Here is a 22971-nt window from a genome sequence, read left to right as displayed (position 1 = left end):
AGTGTATGCTGTTCAAAGCATTTCCTTGACTCCCCCGCCCTTATACAGTGGTACCTCGGGTTACATACGCTTCAGGTTAAAGACTCCGCTAACCCAGGGGTTAAGAACTTTGCTTCAGCATGAGAACAAAAATCGTGGTCCAGCGGTGCGACAGCAGGAGGCCCCATTAGCTAAAGTGGTGCTTCAGGTTAAGAACAGTTTCAGGTTAAGAACGGACCTCCGGAACGAATTAAGTACTTAACCCGAGGAACCACTGTACACAATTCAGAATTGGGCTAAATTAATAAGACGTGGGAAAAGTGGATTCTGGTCCTGATTTGGCTCTTGCAAACATGGGGGTGAGTTCCAGCCATGCTATTTACAGTTTAAAATTGGCTTCTGCTAGCCTGGTGCACCCCAGAGGTTTTAGACTAGAAACTCCTGCCAGCTGATGGGGGTTCAAAACATCTGGATGGTAGCACATTGGTGAGAGCTGTTTTAAAGGGTGTTAAAACCACTGGCTGCTTGGCTTCTGACTGGGAAGCCACACAGGCACTGCTTGAATCCACAAAATGAATGGGGACCCCAATGGACAGGTACCCATTGGAAGCCCCCCCCCCCATCTGCATAAAGAAGGACAGCTGTCAATCACATTCTAGGGACTGGTAGCAGCATTACTGTTATTTCACTTCTATACTACAGGCATCTATACAAATATATCTATAAAGCACAGAGAATCTCAAATAAAACCAAAGCAGCTTGACATACGTTTAAGGGGATCGAAAGACCAAAAAAACTGGGTCATCTGATGATTTATACAAACCATAAATCTCGTTGCTCAGGAGGCTTGCTGCAACTACCGAGTCTTCAGATGGCGCAGCAAATGGGCTGCTACGATAAACGCGTCAACCGGTTGCAATTTGCCAGCTGTGGCAGTTCAATCTCAGGGATGTTTGTTCTTCAGCATGACAGCAAATGGGGCGCTTATTTTGCCTTTGCTGTTCTTTCCCTGTGTCTTGTTAATGCGGCATGGAGAACTCCCAGGGCGAAGTCTGCGTCTTCCTTAGTGATGCACAGCGGAGGTTTGATTCTAAACGTCTTGGGAAGAGGAAGAAGCCAAAATGAGGAGGGGGAAACCGGAGCAGCTCACATTAAATTGGGTATAAAAAAGAAATATCTGGATACACACTGTGGTTACGAAATCGGAGTTGCTACAAAAAAGGGTGGGGAGGAAGCCACTATATACCGTATTTTTCACTCCATAAGACACACTTTTTTCCTCCTAAAAAGTAAGGGGAAATGTGAGTGCGTCTTATGGAGCGAATGGCGCTGCGCAGAGAGGGAGAGCTGCGCAGCACCTGTCCTGCGAAGCCGGAGGAGGAACAGAAGGGTCTCCTTCTGTTCCTTCTCCAGCTTAGCTGAAGGGGCACTGCGCAGTTCTCCCTCTCAGAGAGGGAGAACTGCGTAGCGGCCCTTCAGCAACGTGCTTGTCCTGGCTTCTGCCTTAGCCCTGCACAGCCTCTTTGGGCAGGGGGAGCCTTCATCCCGCTGCCCTGAAGAGGCTTGGCGCGGTTATCCCAGAAGCCAGAACAGCCACACGGTATCCCGGAAGCCAGAGCCCTCTTGCTGTTCTGGCTTCTGGGATTCAGAATAATTTTTTCTTGTTTTCCTCCTCCCAAAACTAGGTGTGCTTTATGGTCTGGTGCGTCTTTTGGAGCTAAAAATACGGTAGAAAGCTGGATTCAGTAATAAACGAAATGGCTGACATCAGGAAACACAGGAGAGAGAGGGAGCCTAGGATGTTGTTTTGAACCAAGTCAGATCTAGGCCAGTGCTGCCTACACTGACTGGCAACAAGCTTCCCAGAGTTTCAGTCAGCAATCTTTCCCCATCCCTAGTTGGCAATTGAACCCTTTTGCATGAAAAAAACATGCCACCTAACTGCTGTCTTTTAAACAATTTATTTTGGGCAGCTGCTACACAGTGCCTCACAAGGGCGTAACTGCACATTATGTTAATGCTTTGATTGGCGACCATGCCACTGCAGTTTGGAAAAATAAAATGCCAGGTTGTGGGGATAGTCATCAGCAGCACAGTATGGGGGGAGAGGAAATTCAAAGCTTTCTCTCCCCAGCTGCCATCTTATACACACACACACACACACGTCAATTAGCACTGCAGGGGGTGGGGATGCTTTCCTTAGCCCCCGACTGCTAATTCCCACACAGGGGTCATTTTATTTACTAAGACCGTGGCTTCAATTCCCCCTCCACTGATGCTGTAGCACCATAAGTGCTAATCACATTATTAATGTAGCTTGCAGTTACCTAGTATTTCTAACTTTACCAGTGCACAGCTCTGGGAAATTCTTGCTAAGCAGAGTTGTTAAGAGAACTCTGGGCAAAGAGGGAGAAGGAGTGAGCTTGCTGGGGCAATCTGACCTATGGTGAGTTCATATACAATGGTACCTCGGGTTACAGATGCTTCAGGTTACGGATGCTTCAGGTTACAGACTCCGCTAACCCAGAAATAGTACCTCGGGTTAAGAACTTTGCTTCAGGATGAGAACAGAAATCACGCGGTGGCAGCAGGAGGCCCCATTAGCTAAAGTGGTACCTCAGGTTAAGAACGGACATCCAGAACAAATTAAGTTCTTAACCCGAGGTACCACTGTATCTTCCCAATGCCTTTCCCCACTGCTTCCAGACTGCAAAATGTCCCAATCCTTTTCCAAAAGCGGATCTCTTGCACTAGGGGAACAGAGAACGCTTTAAACCACAAACCTTAATTGCTGCAGAATAGTGACATTCTCAAGGAGCCATGTTATCTATTCCAAAGTAAAGCCTATTGAATTCAATGGGGCTCACTTCCAGGTTAAATCTGCCTGCCTGCCCTCCTTATGAGTTACATGGCTTTGATGGACGTGCTGAATGGGCCTTGGTTGTATCCAGTAGGCAGCTCTTAGGTGTTTATTCTGAACACCAAACCGCCCCCAAGGAAATGCAGCCATTGAGCAAATCCTGAATCACCAGTGGAGTGGACCTTAATTCTGCTTGGCAAAATCAGATTGATGTGCTCCTGCTTTTCAGGCAGGAAGTAACAAGTTCAAACCCTGGCCTTTCCAGTTGGAAGGATCAGGCATGTGGTTCTTGGAAAGACTTTTGCCTGAGACCCTGGAAAACAGCTTCCAGTCAGACAATACTGGGCTTGATGGACATAGAGTCTGCCCTGATATGACAGCTTTCCTGAATTTAGGGTCCACAAATTAAAAAACTAACTCTGACCTGCAAGCATGCAGTTGTTCAACAACTCCCATCCCATCTAAAAAAAAATATGATTTTTTTCCTCTCCGTATTTTGTAGAGTCAAGCACACCTCTATTTTCTACTGGGGACGTCTGGTAACCATAATCTAATACATATCTCGGATTTATATATCTCATATATATAAGAATACCTGGAAAAACATTCCTCCCCGCCCAATCAGCACTCCCATATCTTTGCAATCTTCCATGATTTGGTTTATCTCTTCAACTGGAAGCGGCTGACGAGTCTCCTGTGGAGAAAAAGTTATCTTAGTTTTCTTCCACCTCTCCTGGTTCTTTGAACCGAAACTCACAAACAGAAGTGAACTCGCATCGATTATGCCATTATTAAGTTTAGCCACTAGGTGGCACTGGACTTAAGTTTTAAATCTGGGTGGAGACAAAGGCTTCCTGTCGCTGAGAGAGAACAAAGTCTGTTCCGTCTTCCTGATTTGATTCCTCATTTTAAACCATTCATGATAGAAGCTGTTAAATTGTCAGCGCCCTAACCCTGACAAGGCCCCGCTCCTGTCAGCAATCGGGCTGCAGCATTCTGCACTGCCTGCGGCTCCCGGATCAAGTGTGATGGAAGCCCCACATAGAGAGCATTACCATAATCTAGCTAGCAGCTGTGGAGTGTGGAGGGACTGTAGATATGGGCAGCGTCTAAAAAAGAGACAAGCTCTTAGCCTGTCTGCACAGGGAGGCACAAGGCTTCAACAGCATAGGAAACTCAATATAGAGCATGAAACAAGGCATAGAGAGCCAGATATTCCTTGGGCAAAACCAAGGCAAGAAGAGACACAACTAGGTAGCTCAGTTGGCTAGAGTGTGATGCTGATAATGCCAAGGTTGCAGGTTTGATCCCTGAATGGGACAGCTAAATAACCCTGCATTGCAGAGGGTTGGACTGGGTGATCCTTAGGGTCTCTTCCCACTATGATTCTATGAGTTGCCACATCTCCAACTCACGAATCATTTGTAATGTGTAAACAATAAAAGCTGTGGCCAAATTTCAAACCCCAGTATCAGTGTCTGCCAACCACAAAGTGCAGCTCTGGCACTGAGAATTGGAGGGTGATTTTTAGTGGCCTCCATAGTAGGCCTTTAGCGGTGACAGCCCAAGAGCTAAGATGGATCTATAAGTTGAGGCTGCTTATACCATGATAGAGACCGTTCCAGGCCCGCAAAGTGTCTTCCTGACCTTATTCTTGACCATCTCTATTCCAATCATAAGTCCTTTGCCACGGACATCTCCGACTATTTCAAACTCATCGCGCAGCTTAGCCAGTTCTAACAGGAGGCGAGTCCCCACCTCCTCGCTGTTTTTCTGCAAGCCGTCTTCTGCTATTGCCTGAGAACACAAAAGCCATGCAGGAAATCACCAAATACTCTGAAATACCGTTGGCCAGGCCCTTTTTAACTCTAAAGAAAGCAACAGCATGTGGAGTTAATCTGATACACCACTACTATGAGGGTAAATAACTGCTGCACAGAACATACGGATAATCCTGTCTTAAATATATCAGGGGGAAATGAGACAAGGACAGGGAGCCTAGATGTTGTTGCATCAAGTGTCCTCCCACAGTTTCCAGAGCATTTTCCCATCGCTTGTTGCAAAAGATCTGATCTGCTTGGGAAGCGAGTTTGTTGCATAATATATTAACGGCACTTCCTGAATTTGCCAGAATGTGATTAAATCCCTCCCTAAAACATAGGGGAGGCAGGTGGAGCTGTGGGTTAAACCACAGAGCCTAGGACTTGCCACTCAGAAGGTCAGCGGTTTGAATCCCCGCGGCGGGGGTGAGTTCTATTGCTTGATCCCTGCTCCTGCCAACCTAGCAGTTCGAAAGCACGTCAAAGTGCAAGTAGATAAATAGGTACCACTCCGGTGGGAAGGTAAACGACGTTTCCATGTGCTGCTCTGGTTTGCCAGAAGCAGCTTAGTCATGCTGGCCACATGACCCGGAAGCTGTACACTGGCTCCCTCGGCCAATAAAGCGAGATGAGCGCCACAACCCCAGAGTCGGTCACAACTGGACCTAATGGTCAGGGGTCCCTTTACCTTTACCTAAAACATAGAGACAGTCTGGAAGAACCTAAGGATGGTGGTGTCCTGCAGTGTTAAGATGAAAGACTCATGGAGTATATGCTACAGTCCCCCACAGATAAAGATGCAAGTCACAGTCATTTTCTTACATCCAAAACTGCAGACCCAACTGCACAGGCCACAGGATTTCCTCCAAATGTGTTGAAATGTAGAGTTTGAGCCAAGGCTTCTGCAATCTCTGAAAAACAAAGCATGCTAGTATTCATAACTGAAAAATTATAGTAAATGATTTAAGGCAGCCGCTGATGCTCTAGAGCAGCCTTTCTCAACCTGTGGGCCCCCAGATGTTGTTGGACTACAACTCCCATCACCCCTAGCTAGCAAGGCCAGAGCTCAAGGATGATGGGAGTTGTAGTCCACCAACATCTGGGGACCCACATGTTGAGAACCGCTGCTCTAGAGCAAGGGTCCCCAAACTGTGGTTCATGGACTGAGCTTCATCCAGGTGGCCTGTGGTTGTCATGGACCAGTTGGATGCAGAGAAATGGTGGGAGGAACCAGCTGGGGATCCCAAGGGATGAAGGCACGGAGCCCGGGGATTCGTGGTAGGATGATGATGAGTGGCCCGAGGAAGAGGACTGGGAGGAGGTGGTGTCAGAAGCTGAAGAGGCAGCAGGGCTTAGTATGCTGGGGGAGTCTGTGGCAGAGAGAAGCCCAGAATCAGAAGTGGAAGCAGCAGAGGAGGGAGACCAAGAGGCAGAGATAAGTCATACTGGTGAAAAGGTACGGATGTCTCCCCCTCCTGCAGTGACAAGCTCCTCTCCCATCTGGTCTCCCAGGACTGGGAGAGGCATGAAAAGGGCAGGGAGAAGTTAGCGTCAAGCAGGCACAGTCTCAGATTGCTTGGGAAAACCACAGAAAGGAGGGGGCTTAGGCAGCTATGGGGAGACGGGGACCTTCAGTCTCTGCAACTGCTTCATGGGGGCAAGACCTACTAGTTATGTGTTGCTGTGCTAATTATGACTTACCCACCCACCCCGGTGCAGATCCTGTTTTTGCTAATAAAGAGTTAAATTCAGCTTGCTCAGTGTGATTTACTGCTGTCTCATTCCTGCCAATGGTATGTCTGCATTTTTAGGCGTATCTCTATTGCTTCTTTTATTTCTTACATTAAAATGCAACATAAGAAATAAAAGAAGCAATAAAATTACAATTAAAAAATCCTCTGGCATATTGGAAAGCACATTACAATTCCTACAGCAGGCGGGAAAATTGTTAAGTGGTCCGCCAAGACCCTCAGCAATTCTGAAGTGGTCCATAGGCGGTGAGAATTGGGAACCACTGCCTTAGACAAAGCATAGAAGCAAAGGTCCGTTCTTACCAAACAGCCATGAGAGCCCTGTTAAAACCCCAATTATTCAAGACTTTAACATCTGAAGTATGAAAGTCATTTGCACCTGCTGTACTGACAACGGCTCCCATTGGAAACCCATTGCCAATTCCCTTTGCCATGGTGACAATGTCAGGAACCACATCGTGTCCTTCAAATCCCCAGAAATGGCTGCCTGTTCGACCAAACCCCGTCTGAACCTTCAAAGAACAAAGAATTTTTTTATTAAAAAAAAAGTTGCTTGATATGTTTTGGGCTTGTAGTTCACACAATACAGATTTCTTTCACAGATAACATTTCTGTAGACAGTGTGTGCATTGCCACAGGTGATGAGCACACAGTTATTTCGCCACACATACCAGCTTGTAGGAATCCTCTGCAACTGGGTCACATATACTGTGTATGTGCATGCAAGGCTCACACGAAACTGTGTATACCAGCAGTGGCATAGCGTGGGGGGTGCAGGGGGGGCCGGGCGCAACATCTGGGGGTTAGGGTTAGGGGGCGCAAATCCACGGGTTAGGGGGCGCAAATTACTTGCCTTGCCCCGGGTGCTGACAACCCACGCTACGCCACTGTATACCAGGGTGCATGCTGCAAAATGGTCGAAGAGGCTGTTGGATCAAGCCAGCAGCCAACCAGATAGATTTGAGAAACTTGCAATGTAGATTTCGGCACAAGAGCACTCTCCTCTCCTGCTGTTTCCAGCAACAGGTATTCAGGAGCATTACTGCCTCCAACTGTGGCGGCTGAGCATAGCTGTCATGGCTAAGTAGCCACTGATATTTTTCTCTCCCCACAAATTGATCTAATTCTCTTTAAAAGTTATCCAAGCTGGTTGCCATTACTGCATGCCGTGGTAATGAGTTCCATAGTTTAACTATGTACTGCATGAAGAAGGACTTTCTTTTATCTGCCCTGAATTTTCCAACATTCAGCTTTGTTGGATATCCACTGGTTCTAGTGTTCTATGAGAGGGAGAAAAACTTTACTCACTGAGAAGATACCCAAGCTGCCTAATCCATTTTATTCAACCTTTTCGGGACCAAAGGCTGCATTATTCCAGAGGAAAAGTGTCAGGAACTTTGCTCCCCTATGGGTGGGGCCGGGTTCCCACACGATCACACACCCTTCACTCTCTCATGCACCAAGTTATTTCCCATGGAAATAAAGGAATATGTATAATTCTAGGTAACTCCTATGTACTCCACAATATGTTTTTTCAAAAACAGATGTGCATAAATCTTTGGATAGGGGAAGTTAAGTTCAAGTACTCACTTCATCTGCGATGCACACACCACCTTTTTCACGCACCAGCTGAAAAGCCTCTTTCAGGAATCCCTTGGGGTACTGAACTGTTCCATTGACACCCTGCCAAAAGCACACACGCACAGACATGGGAGAAGAACAAACAGAAGAAGATTGGAAGAAATTCAAAGATTATCTGCAAAAACATTGTAAATTATTTGAATGTTAAAGTGATGCAGGATATAGAGATAGTGCGGCATTAGTGACAAAGTTGAAAGGAATGTGCAAAGATGTTTTATAAGTAACAAGTAAAGAAATACAGCAAAATTAATCAATGATGGGGGATTAGAAGATAAGTGGTTAGCAGCGGTAATGGTTAATTTAAAAGAAATTAAGCAATATTAAAATCAGTCAAAATAGAGGAAGAATGTGCTGAAACTAAATTGGAAATTGGAATACAGAAAAGGGAGGTGTGAGGAAGTTGGGAAAGTAAGTTACATGAAATTAAGAGTTGAACTTATATATTTTTGTTTGATTTTTATGTTCTATATTGTTTATTGTTTGTTATTGTGTTGTCTTGTTTTGTTTGTTATGATAAAATTTCTTGAAACCTTAATAAAAATCTTTTTTTTAAAAAAAAAAAAGCACACGCACAAAAAGACACTGGTTTAGTGGCCAACAGCAGCTCCACCTTAGTGGAAATGTGTTTCCACTTGTGCAAGGTTGGAGCACCTGATTTCCACTGATACTCTCCCCCAGGAACCACTGCTCTCAGCATCATATTCCGTTCTGTTCCAGGTGGTCCCCCACCCCTCAGGAGAAGCTTTTTTAGGGAGCAATCAACAAAATCCAAGCCTCCAGACTTGTAGCAGAGCATGCTTCACCCATACAACAAACTTGCCACTATTCTATGCAGCAAAACACGGAAGCAAAAGGATGCATGTTTTCACTTGTGTCAGAGTTTTACTTTACATTTACTTTAAATCGTGCTTTAAGAGGGGCATTTGGTTGCAGCCAGTGGTGGCTTGTGCCCGTAGGACAAAAGGCAGGAATTCAAACAGTTGGTGGAGCCAGAATCAGTCATAGGCAGAGCCAAGAAATTCTAGTTTGGTCCCCACCCTCCTCCACCGCCCTGTTGACTTCTACAAAGGACAAGGCTGATACTAAGGAGCAGGAAGGCGACAGGTCAAACAAACCATAGTTAAGCTAGGGTTACCAGATGTCCCTGGTTTCCGGGGACAGTCCCCGGATTTGCAAATCTGTCCCCGGGAAACATGGCAGCGGCAGCCTCAGCAGCCCAGAGCCAGCCTGGTAGCACAGTTGGCTCTGGCTGGCTTCAAGAGCTGCTTGCTGCCTGCTGCCGTGGCACTCACCATTTTTCCTTGCTGGAACTTCCAGCGAGGAAAAATGGCGGGTGCCATGGCACTGAGCAGCTCCTGAAGCCAGCCAGAGCCAACTGTGCTAACAGGCTGACTCTGGGCTGCTGAGACTGCCGCTGCCACTGCCAAAGGGGAACCGAGAATGTCCGGCAGTACAGATCTCCTGTCCCCTTCCCCCTTTGTTTTGACTGATCGGGGGAGGCCTGGGAGTTGCAGGTGGGCAGCCATTGCCCAGTTTTTTAAAAACTCTGTGCATTTATGTTTCACAGGGTACGAAAGAAGGGCTTTGCCCGTTGCTTGGAAGAAACCACTGCCCTTGCACCCCTCCTGGGCAACGGCCACCCACCCACAACTCCCAAGCCTCCCCCGATCTGTCAAAACAAGGGGAGAAGCGGGCAAGAGATTGGGGAAGGCTCGGGAGTCATGGGCAGGCGGTGCCCCGTTGCCCAGTTCTTTAAAAACTCTGCACATTTTATGTTTCACAGGGTGCGAAAGAAAGGCTTTGCACCTTTATACAACATGCATGTGTGCTTGGACCCAGGGTCTTTTGCCTCACCATCCCCACTACTGACTCCCTGTTGCTACTCAGCTTCAAAACAAATAAAAAAAAATATGTCCCCGGATTCATTGAAAAAAATCTGGTAACCATAAATTAAGCAAGGCTGTTAAGTTTGGACATAAGAAACCACAGACAAAAATAGCCTTGGTTTGTCAGCCAACTACAAACCATCTTGGTTTGCTGGCATTGAGCAAACATGGTTACTCTGCTGGGCTGGGTTTGCCCATTACAAAACACTTTGGCTAAACAAACCATAGCTTATGTGCAAACCAAACAACTGACCTAGCATGCTATAAAGGGAATCACTTACTTGAATTGGCTCAGCAATAAATCCAGCTATGGCCTTTGGAACACAAGTCGTGAGAGTGTCTTTGAGCTGCTCAATATACTGGTCTTTTGCATGGCAAGAGCCTGTATCGAGAGGATGGAGAGGGAGAACAAAACGTTCACATGCAATAGAGACCAAGGGTGGCTTCTAATGCTGCTTTTATAAAAATAAAATATCCACCATGCATTTTGGTAACATCTAAATAACCTATGTTGGTCCAACCACCCGCATCTAATTACCCATACTCCAGAGGCTGGCAGAATGCATGTAATCTGAATACAAAGACTCATATGTCATCCATTTCCCCTTCTATTTCCAATTTTCAGCTCTAGCAGCAGAGTCCTATGCCTGCCTGCTCAGAAGTAAATCCCATTGAGCTGAACAGAGATTACTCACAGGACTGCAGCTAAAACAAGTGGGGCAAAAGCTAGAGCTGTTATTACTCCTAGAGGAAATATACTGCACATAAATGAGCTTGTTTCCAAATCTAATTAGCCATTTGATATATGTCCTATCCATAATTTGCAGTAGTAAACTCAGACTGTGTACACACATACCTGGAAGGAAGTCCCATTTCACAGCTCCCACTTGCACCTTTTAAAAGCGCAACTGGAATTGGATCGGGGGAGTTTGGCCACCATCCATGTTTGCCAACTGTTCACACTTAATCCCAGTCCACCAGCACCCTTTTATCCTCAGGGCAGCTCTCCAAAGTGCCCAGTTCTCAGCATGAAACACTTAGCAAAGAGCAGCAGTTTAAAAGGAATTATGACGGAGAGCTTGATGATGCTGTAAATTTCAACTTGCCCTGCCCCCAGAATGCTCCCTTTGGAGGGGACTTGTGCTAGCTGAGGTGGCCTAGAGTGTTACACTGGCACATCCCCAGCAAAGATGAGATGAGGGAGTTGCGTTGCAGTAGCTGTGGCTCAGCTTCAGCCCAAGACCCACCCATTCCAAACTCACTTATCCCAGCGACTCTCAGGTCTGGATTTCACTGTCAATACAATCATATCTTGGGACACGGGTGGCGCTGTGAGTTAAACCACAGAGCCTAGGGCTTGTCGATCAGAAGATCGGCAGTTCGGATCCCCGCAATGGGGTGAGCTCCCATTGCTCGGTCCCTGCTCCTGCCAACCTAGGAGTTTGAAAGCAAGTCAAAGTGCAAGTAGATAAATAGGTACCGCTCCAGTGGGAAGGTAAACAGTGTTTCTGTGCGCTGCTCTGCTTCACCAGAAGCGGCTTAGTCATGCTGGCCACATGATCCGGAAGCTGTATGCCGGCTCCCTCAGCCAATAAAGCAAGACGAACGCCACAACCCCAGAGTCGTCCACGACTGGACCTAATGGTCAGGGGTCCCTTTACCTTTACCATCATATCTGAGAGATATACTTTACATGCAGGAGGTGCCAAATTCAATCTACACCCTCAGTTAAAAGGATATTTGCCTTGCAAAACTGCTGTCAGAACTAATGGCCTGGCTGTGTATGAGAGGGTTGCAGGTGTCCATCTGCCCAAGGCATATCTAGTTTACTGCACTGAACCACCATGGTGTCATTCTCTTTCACCTCTGAAAATCAAGGCCTCTCTCATTGAAACAACCTGCAGAACAGGTGCATTTTCGAATGGTTTGCACTGGAGAATCTCGACAATGGCTTCCCCCCCAGGGACCACGAAAAACGTCAGGCAGCATAGTCTGAAAAAGCACAACAGAGATATAGGTGTTGCAATGGAATAAACTGGCTATGTCAGGATTTTATGCTATTTTTCACATTTTGATCTGAGATATGCACTCATCAAAATGCTGGTACAGCCTAAATTCATAGATACAAAACATTTTGGCCACCAGCAGAAAGTTCACTCTTCATAAAAAAAGTGATCAAAAGGTACCTGTATTTAGAACCAACCCAACTGTATTGTCTTTGATTGAAAATGGAGCAAATTTCTCATTATGCATTTTGTAAAACTTGGAGCAACTCAGAAGACTGCCCATTGCTATACTATACCTACAGAATGTAGGCTTGATTAAAAAAGGGGAGAGGAGGTATAATTCTCTTCCCTGTTACCAGAGCGAAAACACTGTATTAAAGTGTCTAGTATTCTATTTTTTAAATTATTTATAGCCTTCCACACATACACACACATACATCTCAAGGCAATGTACTAGACACAATAAAGCAGCTAAAAGACAGTGAAAAACACCACAGAAAGCAGCAGATATCTTAAAAGAAAAATACAACATAGAGACCTATGGCAGAGAAACTCTCCTGCAGACCGCATTAATCCACTGGAAGGATAAACAACCTGGTCCTGAGCTATTTGTGGCCTTATATGTCAGTGCCAATACTTTGAGCTTGGCCCATAGCAGATTGGCAGCCTCTGTACCAACCTGAAGAGTAGCATTACATAGGGAGATTTAGGAAAAGTCAAGCAAGTAAGATGTTTGTTGTGCAACAAATGAGGAGGGAAGCAGCAAGAACCTCACCTTTTGGCAGCCAAGCCCATTGGCAAGTCCATGTTTGTAACATCCAATAGATGACAAGCCCATTGTGTAAGCACTGCTCCCGTGGTAGCCTCCTCTGTAGAAAAAAAACACCACCATAACCACTTTAAAGCCCTTCTGATTAATCTCCCTGTGACTGTCTTTACAAATAAGAAACAAGAATAATTAAAAGAAAGGCAAGCTTCTGAACTGCACAGAAACTGTCTTCAGCAACCAGTACTCAGAGCTAACAATTACGGTAACAGAAAACCCTTCTGGCTTCTCAATGGTTTGTCTTTACCAAACTGATCTGAAAAGGATAAATGTTAAATACACAAAATTGCTAAGTTTGCACTAGCAACTAGCAAGCACTAGCAAGCATAAATTTGCATTGCAAAATGTTGCCTATTGCGCTTGGAATCATCTACAGTGGTACCTCAGGTTAAGTACTTAATTCGTTCTGGAGGTCCGTACTTAACCTGAAACTGTTCTTAACCTGAAGCACCACTTTAGCTAATGGGGCATCCCACTGCTGTTACGCCACCGCCGCACGATTTCTGTTCTCATCCTGAAGCAAAGTTCTTAACCTGAAGCACTATTTCTGGGTTAGCGGAGTCTGTAACCTGGAGCGTATGTAACTTGAAGCGTATGTAACCCGAGGTACCACTGTATAGAGAAAGTGGATGAAGGAAAGTTTTTTTCTCCATTCTTCATAACACTAGAACTTGGGAACATCCAATGAATCTGAATGTTGGAAGATTATATACTTCCCGACCCAGAGCATAAATTATGGAATGAGATTCCACAAGAGGCAGCACTGGCCACCAACCTGGATGACTTGCAATGAGGATTAGGAAGATTCATACAGGAAATGGCTATAAGTGTTTACTAACCACGGTGGATATGTTTTTCCTCCATCATTTGAGGAAGTATGTTTCTGAAATACAGCTGCTCAAAACACCAAGAGGAGGGAGTGTTCTTGCACTCAGGTTTTGCTTATAGGCATTTAGTTGGCCACTGTGAAAGCAGGATGCTCGACAAGATGGACCACTGGCCTAATCCAGTAGTGCCTTTCTTATGTTTTTAAGTAGCATCAACCTGGGCATTTAACATCTTTTTATCTTGATTTTCTTACTTTGAACACCGGTGGTTCAGGAAGAGTTCCATGCAACTCAAGAGCTCACACTCAAGAGTTTCAAAACATGTTTTGGCCAAGTAAGAGATCATGTCACCTGCTCCATGTTTCATGCTGAACTTAGAGGGACTCTGATCAGTTCAGGGTTTGTGCTAGTTCAGCAGCCTTTGGCATCTTGGATGGGCACAAGACCCCCTCTTTCACTTACGTATGAATCGCGCTATTCCAAGGCATGCCAGAAGAAAGCATGAATTTTCAGTAAATTCAAAGAATCCTAAACATTAGGTCCCATTTAGAGGACCATTCTGGGCTGTTGACCAGTAATCTGTTTTAAAACGGAATTGTCAGCCAGTAACACAACACACTCTAGAAAAAATAGATGAAGATACATGATCGAACAGTACTTTGTTTCAGGGGAATTAAAGATAAAATTGCAGCAGAAGATGGCAGATAGGAACATCTGGACATAAGTATCTCCAGCCTAGTTATGGAACAAGGGTAACCTGCTCACCCCTATATGGAACATAAAAGCAGATAACAACATACCCAGATAACTAGAATGTTGACGTGTGTTTTAATCTGTTTTTATTTTATTGTTGATTTTATTTTTTTAATGTTTTGAATTGTTGCCTTTAACTGTTTTAACCAATAATTTTATTGTTTTATTCTTTGTGTAAATCACTTTGAGGTTTCCTTACAACCAAGCAGTGCATGGATTTTATGAAATAAAAACAAGGAACTAATATACAAGGTGTGATAGCTACCTCAATCCAATGATGTCAAAGTTGCGTGTAAAAACTCTTGCCATTAACATGGCGAGGTCGTTGGCTTCCGAACCACTGTTGGTTAGGAAAATCACCTAGAACAAAGATATATTCGTCAGAATGCAGATTTAGGGAGAAGAGAAGCAAAGTTAAGTGTAAATCTGTTCTGATGCACAGTTAACAATCTGGCAGAGTGCAAACACCATGGATTGTATTCAGTGCAGCTTTAGGTACTTCGTTCCAGGAGGAGAATGGCTTCTACTTGCGCAATGGGACTTTCCCCCGCCACTCCCTCTGTGTGCTGCCTGAATCTGTTCTGGGGTTTCCCTCAAACCTCTGGAGTAGATTTGGGAATTGTCTATGGTGCATGCAGGGGCAGGAGGGATAGGAAAACCCCCTGTGCATTTGGAAGTCTTCTGTTCTTGCAATTATTTAGTTAAATACCACCCAAGGGTTATAATTCCACTATTTCAGGCATAGGCAAACTCGGCCCTCTGGATGTTTTTTTGGCCTACAACTCCCATAATCCCTAGTTAGCAGGACCAGTGGTCAGGGATGATGGGAATTGTAGTCCCAAAAATTCCAGAGGGCCGAGTTTGCCTATGCCTGCACTATATCTTTTGAAATATATATATATTAATGGGGGGAATGGAATTACATCCCTGACTGACCCTCCTAGCTCTCAGAGTATCACCGTAACCCACACATTTCGAACTGAATTTTCTCACTGTACAACTCAGCATACCTTTAAAGGAGCTGGAAGCAACGAGGCCAATTTCTCTCCATATTCCTGGATTGCTGCATGCGCATAGAGGCTGCTTGTGTGCCACAAGCGACCAAGCTGTTTCTGGGCAGCTGCTGTTACCTTCCTGGGTGTGTTTGGGGAAAAATGTGATGATTTAAGTCTTTGATCCAATTTGTTTTTGATATATCATCACCCCCTCCCCACACCTTAATAGCAAACTTAGTTTAGTTTCATGCTTTTAAATTCGGTTAGCAATCTGTATTGCTTTATATATGTTGCACAGACTATTTTCTGTATTTATTGTGATTGTTATTATTTGTCAATATGTTAGTTAATAATATTATGTTTGTTTTTTAATTGTCATTTCTTCCTTGGGTATGTTAGCAGCCACTTTAGGCACAAGATGCTTAAATTTGGTTTCTCTAGCTTTCTGAGACAGGTTGGAATGTTGTTGAGCCTTAAGCTTGTTTTGAATTACTGTTTTGTGCTTCTGTTATTGCTACATTACTGTTACTGTGCTCTGTAATTTTTTCCCATAGTGTCATGTTTATGCGTAAACTGTTTTGAGGTCACTCGGGATGAAAAGTGATACATTACAGTAAGTAAGTAATGAAAAAAAGTGGATATGGCATTGCACCAAAATATTAGTTGGCTACAGTTTAGCCCAATAAACAGATACATAAGCAACATGTTGCTGCAAAGTCACAGAGCTCATCTGTTGTAGCATAACTACAGAATCTAGTCTTTGAAACTGTTGCTGTTATGCCCTTTTATAAACAACCCAGGAAACACTGTGCAATACAGAAACTTTAAAAATGCAATACTGTACCAACAAACAGTAGCATCATATTGAGCTGAAATATTTCATGGACAAGAGTTTGCTTCATCAGATGCATAAAGCTTGCTTCTGAGATGGTAAAGCAATCTGGTAGGGTGCTGTATGTGCAGCTGTAACTTCCTGAGTGCTCCCAGGCTGCGTTGCTGATGGAGAACTTGGCAAGAGTTCCATTGTTTTGGATGAGCTGAACAGGCTTCGCGACTCCATACTTTTGGAAATTGAACTTCACGGCAGTGGCATTGCTTTTGCAATCGATCGTCATTGGTCAGGATGACCTCTTTGTTGTGGCTCAGGGTGATGCTGGGTTTGGGTAAGCGGTGATCCACAAAGGTCTCGCAATGAGAAGAGTTGCTAGAAACAGAGGGCACCATCCCAGAGAGACTCAACAAACCTGCTGTACCTGGAACTGGGTGAAGAAAGTGCAGCTGAATGGGACACAGCTATGGGCAGCCTGAGGAATTACCTGCCCATAAAAAGCAAGTCTAGAGTGACAACTGGGGTGATGTCCTCTGTTTCCAGCAACTCTTCTCATTGCGAAACCTTTGTGGATCACAGCTTACCCAAACCCAGCACCACCCTGAGCCACAACGAAGAGGTCATCCTAGGAAGTAATGGGACGATCGATTGCAAAAGCAGAACCCAGAAATAAGGTGGAGTTACAGCTAAAGCTTGCTTCTGGCTAGATATAGTTAGGATTGCACTGCAAACCTTTGGCCATACTTGGTAGGAGTGATGGGAGTTACAGTTATATAGTTTGGTAAGAGGTGTTCGACAGGTGGTGGACTCTCCTTCACTGGAGGTTTTTAAGTGAAGGTTAGATGGCCGTCTGTCATGGGTGCTTTAGTTGAAATTCCTGCATTGCAGGAGGTTGGACCAAATGATCCTTAGGATCCCTTCCAACTCCAGAGTTTTATGATTTTAACACCTGCAGTGCCAAAGGTCCCCACCCCTGATCCACACGCATGTATAAGGAGAAAAACTACCAACAGTGGTGTCAAACGGCCATGAAATGCAAGAAGTGTCACCTGTGACAATTCTGTGTAATGCATAACACACCCAAGAGCTGTAACAGGTGATAAGCAGCAAGAATCATCTGTCAGTTTTCATGGAAGAGCTTCAAGCTGATTAGCATGAACAACGTTGCCTTTCGAAAGGCAACATTTACATGGCACCACTAAACAAAAATTACTCAGTACACCTCTGTGACATCAGAGTAGGTAAGCCAATGGTAACAAGAGCAGTTGTGACATCTCTACCTGCCCAGGTTCACTGTGGCACCCAAGCAAATTCTCAGCTTGCTTGCAGCTTGCCTCAGGGCTCATTCATACTAATTTTCCTCTGCGCTTTCTAGGCACAAATCTGTGCTTTTCCGGTCCATGTCCCACATGAAAGGCCACTCTTTAATGCTCATGTCTATCTGCAGAAAACCTGAATTGCTGTTTGTTCCGATTCAGCATTAAAGAGCAGGTTTCCATTGGGAAAGCGGAGGGGAGGGAGAAGTGCTCAAACATGGACTGGGAAAGTGCTTACCTGTGCTTAGAAAGTGTGGGGCAAAAGTTAAGTGTGGATAAGCCCTTGTTACCCATGGTCTGTAACCATGCTAATGGAATTTTGCAGATTATTAGATGGTGGGATTAACCACATACTTACGGGTGGCAGTGACCAACACTAACAGTGGCAATTCCAGCAAAGAGATCAAGGTACCGACGTCCTTCCAAGTCAAACACCCACTGCATATGCCCCTGATGGATAAGCAGTGGCTTCTTGTAGTAAGTGAGCAAGGAGGGAGACACATTCTGCTTGCGGATCTTCAGCATCTGCTCATAGGGATAAGACTGCAAGCAGGATGCACAAAAAGGCATTTGTAGATTTATTTCCATTGTAGAGACCTGACCCCCATCATAATCAGTTGAGTAATCCAATTGTATCAACATAGTACAGCTTTGAAATATCTGTCTGCTAATCTGGGCTGGGTAGAAAGTGCCCCAAACACTCCCTGAGCCACTGAGGAAATAGAGCCACATATACAATACAACCACTTCAAAAAAAAATGTTTCATATGTTCATTAGTAACACTAAATGGATGCCTGTTTCAAAGTTTTTTGCTTGGTTTACTAAATACAAGCAAAATAAACATGCTACTAGGCATCAAGAATTGATGCTTTTGAATTATGGTGCTGGAGGAGACTCTTGAGAGTCCCATGGACTGCAAGAAGATCAAACCTCTCCATACTGAAGGAAATCAACCCTGAGTGCTCACTGGAAGGACAGATTGTGAAGCTGAGGCTCCAGTACTTTGGCCACCTCATGAGAAGAGAAGACTCCCTGGAAAAGACCCTGATGTTGGGAAAGATGGAGGGCAGAAGGAGAAGGGGACGGCAGAGGACGAGATGGTTGGATAGTGTTTTCGAGGTTACCAGCATGAGTTTGACCAAACTGCGGGAGGCAGTGGAGGACAGAGGTGCCTGGCGTTCTCTGGTCCATGGGGTCACGAAGAGTCGGACACGACTAAACGACTAAACAACAACAACAAGGCATCAAGACAAATTTCCAATGCAAACTGAATTTTCCAGTTTGAAACTTCCCAGAAAACTCACATGAGTGGCTGCACACCTATGTGGGAATGTAAGCCCCTTTGAACTCAGTGGGACTTGTTTCTAAGTAGGCACATATAAGATTGTACAGTTAGCCTGTATTAAGCATCCTCTGCCTGTGCATTGTGCACAGAACCTTGCTGAGAACTAGCAACACAGCAAAGCCCTCCAAACCCTATCCACCCACAAACAGGACTAGCAACTCACTCACTTACGTCATATTTTTCAGGTAAAACGCCACAAGAAGGCATATTTGATTGCAGGCGGCAAGAGTTTTGCAGCTTCTGTTGCCTGTATACCTCTAATTAAAAAATGCAAATCGTTAGGATTATCCACACATATCAGTGCAACCTTCTGAAGTGAAATTTTATTTTATTCCAGTGTCATGTGACAAGCCGCTTTAACATTTTCCTGCTGAGATACTGTGAATCAGGCTTGGCAGAAAGTCAGTGGCTGGCCTAATGTCACGGTAAGTGTTACGCTTGAGCAAGGATTGGAACCAAAGTCCAAAGTGTAATACCCCACCCACTGTACCACATTGGCATCAGGAACTATTCTTCTAGCACAGACTTCCCCTGTCTACAGATGTTATTAGACTCCCTCTCCCATCAGCCCCTGTCAGCATGGCCAATGCTCAAGGAGGATGGGAATGGCAGGCCAAAAACATCTGGAGGGAACAAGGCTGGCGAAGCCATTTCTAACACAAATCAATGTGGGCCAGAATGATCCTGTGCACACAGTGCTTTTGGGCCTTAAGTGGAATGAGTCCTCTAAGGTGGCCCTAAAATTGCTTCTTTCCCTTCTTGCAGAAGACCAGGGTGGGCTGGAAAAAGCAGGTGCAGTTTGTATGCTTGGAGTGTTGCCAGGGGATAAGATGCACATTAGATATGTGGAGCAGCAGCTCCTGCAAATTTTACAAATATGCACATTATAAAAATGCCACCTCTTTGGGCAGTGGTCCAGTGAGGTAATTTTAAGCTCTGGACTGAAAGGTTTAGATGGCAATGTGAATTCTTTAATTCAGAGTTTGTGCCGCTCAGGCATGCAAGTTTTGCGCAGCATTCACATGCCAGCTTCCTTATCAAAATGCTGCCCCATTTTATTTTCCCATTTAATTCTGATCTGTTGTTTTCATGAAAAAGCAAAATGTAAAAAAGAAAGTGAAACTGTGGGGTGTATAATAATAATAATAATAATAATAATAATAATAATAATTAATACCCCGCCCATCTGGCTGGGTATCCTCAGCCACTCTGGGAGGCTTACAGCACTTTAAAAAATGGTAAATCATCAAACATTAAAAACCTCCCTAAACAGGGCTGCCTTCAGATGTCTTCTAAAAGTCAGATAGTAGTTACCTTGGGAGGGCGTTCCGCAGGGCGGGTGCCACTATAGAGAAGGCCCTCTGCCTGGTTCCCTGTAACCTCACTTCTTGCAGTAAGGGAACTGCCAGAAGGCTCTTGGAGCTGGACCTCCTAGTGCTTCAGAGAAGCAGGAGTTCTGATAAAGGTAAAGGGACCCCTGACCATTAGGTCCAGTTGTGGACGACTCTGGGGTTGCGGCGCTCATCTTGCTTTATTGGCCAAGGGAGCCAGCGTACAGTTTCCTGGCCTGTGGCCAGCATGACTAAACTGCTTCTGGCAAACCAGAGCAGCACACGGAAATGCTGTTTACCTTCCCGCCGGAGCGGTACCTATTTATCTACTTGCAATTTGATGTGCTTTTGAACTGCTAGGTTGGCAGAAGCAGGGACCGAGCAATGAGAACTCACCCTGTCACAGGGATTCGAACCGCTGACCTTCTGATTGGCAAGCCCTAGGCTCTGTGGTTTAACCCACAGTGCCACCCCCAAATCCCACACTCCTGTCGTTGCCCTGCCCCCAACATCTGGTAATGAAGGGGATGTTGGTTCTGAACATGGAGGTTTCAGTCAACCATCATACCTACTAGCTTTGGTTGATAGGTGTATCTATGCATCCTCCATGAACTGTAATGTTGAATTCAGTTGGGATAGCTCAGTCAGCAGAGCATGAAACTGTTAATCTCAGAATCATGGGTTTGAGCCCCAGGTTGGGCAAAACATTCCCCTATTGCAGGGGTTGGACTGGAGGATCTTCGGGGTCCCGTCCATGCCTACAGTTCCATGATTCTCCAATGCACATTAACTTGAGAGTAAAGCAAAAGATGCAAAAGAAGACAGGGCTTCTGCACCTTTTAATAAGTTGTGAAGAAGAGGGAATTTCAGCACCTGCTGAAAATCATTATTCCACAAGGCTGTTAAAGGCAAGCGAGTTCCGTCTTCCTTTGCATCTGCCCCCCCCCAAAAAAACACCTGGGGGCAAGTCCCACTGAATATATACCGAGCATTTATATACCGCTTAATATTTCAAAAAAGATCTCTAAGCGGTTCCACAATACAGCCACGTTTTCACTTCCCAGTAAACGCGCTGAGGGTTTAGCAGCATTTAAGGCAGCGGGCGCAGGTCCCGACCTTCAGTCCCTCCTGAGGCAGCGAGTTCCGCAGATTAACCGGCTCTGCCCGCGTGCGGCAAAGCGCGTTCTCCAGACCGCCGGCTCCAAACCTCCTTCTACCTGTCGGCTTCGGCAGCCACCTTCCCCAGCGGGGCAGCGTGGGTGCAAATGGCCCTGCCGGCAGGAATTCGAGGCTCTCCTGGCCGGTAGGCATTGAAGGGGAGAGGAGAGGAGTGTTTGTAGGTGTGGTAACAAAAGCCACGCTCTATGGCGGCCTGAGGCGCTTCCCGCGGCTCATCCCCTTCCCAGACGACGCCAAAGAGCGCGCGCGAGGGCGGGTCTGGAGAGCGACCGCCGCGCGCTTGTCTGAGAGGAAAAGAAGGGCGCCTTCGCATGGTGGTGCGAATCCTCAAAGCCACTTTCCGCTGCGTAAAGCTGCCGCGCGAAGGATGGCTATTCGGAGGGAGCGCGCTCTGCACGCCCTCAGAGGCGCGCCCTCGCTTTCCCCCAAGGAACGAGAAAAGCTCCTGGGCTGAGGCGCGAGCAAAGCTCCGCTCTCCGGCTGTGCCAGAGGGGGCCGTTCCCACCCACCCCCGCAGCCCCTCAGCCCTTTCCCGCTCCCCGACGCCGCCCCTTACCTCCCCCCGCCGCGCCGGGCCTGTTTCCCGCCCAGAGCCAGGCCAGGCGGGGCTTCTGGCCCAGGAGCGCCCCTCGGAGCCGAGCCGCGACCATCCTCTCTCTCTCTCTCTCCGAAACAACAGGCCGCCGAGGGCGAGGTGGACTTTAAGGTCCGCGCGCGCCACCAATGGCAGCCGAGCAGCGGCCGCCGCCCCCCGCTCGAAGGGGTGGATTGAGGCCGCGGTCAAGTGGGTGCTCCCTCCAGAGTCCGGCCTTCCCTCAGAAGCCTGGTTTTGAGAAGTCCAGGATTAACTGAGAAGGAACTTCGCACTGAGGGCGTGCGCGTGCGCGTGCGTAAAGTTCTCTGAGCACGTGCAGAGTGTTAACCCCCAAGGCTTGCTTGTTAAAGGTTGACCTGCAAATCCTTCCCTTCTCATTCAATTCCAAGTGTGTATGAGAAACAGTTTGGAAGGCAAGGCAGAAATGAGTAAGCCAAGAGTTGACTGGGAGCAAAGGAACTGGGGGTAATGGGATTCCTCTTTGCCTTTACTTATGCATCATCTGTATGTTTGTTAGCTTATGGTTGTTAATGTTACAGCTGCAGCCACTTTAAATCAGGACATGACCTGGTATTGGGTCCCAATGCACTGACTGAAGGCCATGCATTACAGATTTCCTGTTTATTAAGCATTGATCCGGATTTGGTTGTGCAAAGCTTGCACAGAGGTTAGACTATGTCCGGCTCTTTATTGAGCATTTGTTCTGATTTGTTTGTGACGAGCATTCTTCCTGGCAAATCATTAATTCAATCCACACTTTTCAATGCATTTCCCCATCACCCTAACCACAAAAACCTGAGGTTGTTTTTTTAAAAAGTTGATTACTTGTGTTACAGCAGCAACTGAGGGATTTCAACCAGTTTGATTGCATGGACCTGAATTTCCAGTATGTGCTTGAATCCAAAATATAAGCTACTTAGTTGAGTGTTTTGCTGGAAGCCCAGATGACCTGTTATGAAACTGGAGAGATGCTACTTTTGAATATGGATCATGAATGAAGACCTCGGATCTCCTACGTCAGGCATAGGCAA

At 45.9% G+C, this 22971-nt stretch overlaps 1 protein-coding gene across 2 annotated transcripts; it reads right to left on the bottom strand.

Moving 5' to 3' along the window:
- Positions 1 to 152: 152 nt before the first annotated feature.
- AGXT2 (alanine--glyoxylate aminotransferase 2) lies at positions 153 to 22031 on the bottom strand. Of its 2 annotated transcripts, none has more exons than XM_081929840.1 (14): positions 21902 to 22031; positions 19007 to 19092; positions 17848 to 18032; positions 15360 to 15483; positions 14615 to 14709; positions 12719 to 12812; positions 11836 to 11929; positions 10219 to 10319; positions 8001 to 8093; positions 6790 to 6922; positions 5482 to 5570; positions 4487 to 4636; positions 3435 to 3533; positions 153 to 1077 (listed from the first exon to the last, which is right to left on the bottom strand). In XM_081929840.1, exons 1-14 carry the CDS (start codon positions 21993 to 21995, stop codon positions 964 to 966), a joined length of 1551 nt encoding a protein of 516 aa, XP_081785966.1. In that variant the 5' UTR covers positions 21996 to 22031; the 3' UTR covers positions 153 to 963. The 2 variants fall into 2 exon arrangements, with proteins under 2 accessions (XP_081785966.1, XP_081785967.1); XM_081929841.1 differs by lacking the exon at positions 21902 to 22031 and adding an exon at positions 21384 to 21492.
- Positions 22032 to 22971: the final 940 nt, after the last annotated feature.

This window comes from Podarcis melisellensis, assembly GCF_964234715.1.
Source record: "Podarcis melisellensis genome assembly, chromosome: 11".
Classification (NCBI taxonomy): domain Eukaryota; kingdom Metazoa; phylum Chordata; class Lepidosauria; order Squamata; family Lacertidae; genus Podarcis; species Podarcis melisellensis.
Note: the sequence above shows the minus strand (reverse complement) of the source record. Positions and strands in the feature narration are given on the sequence as shown.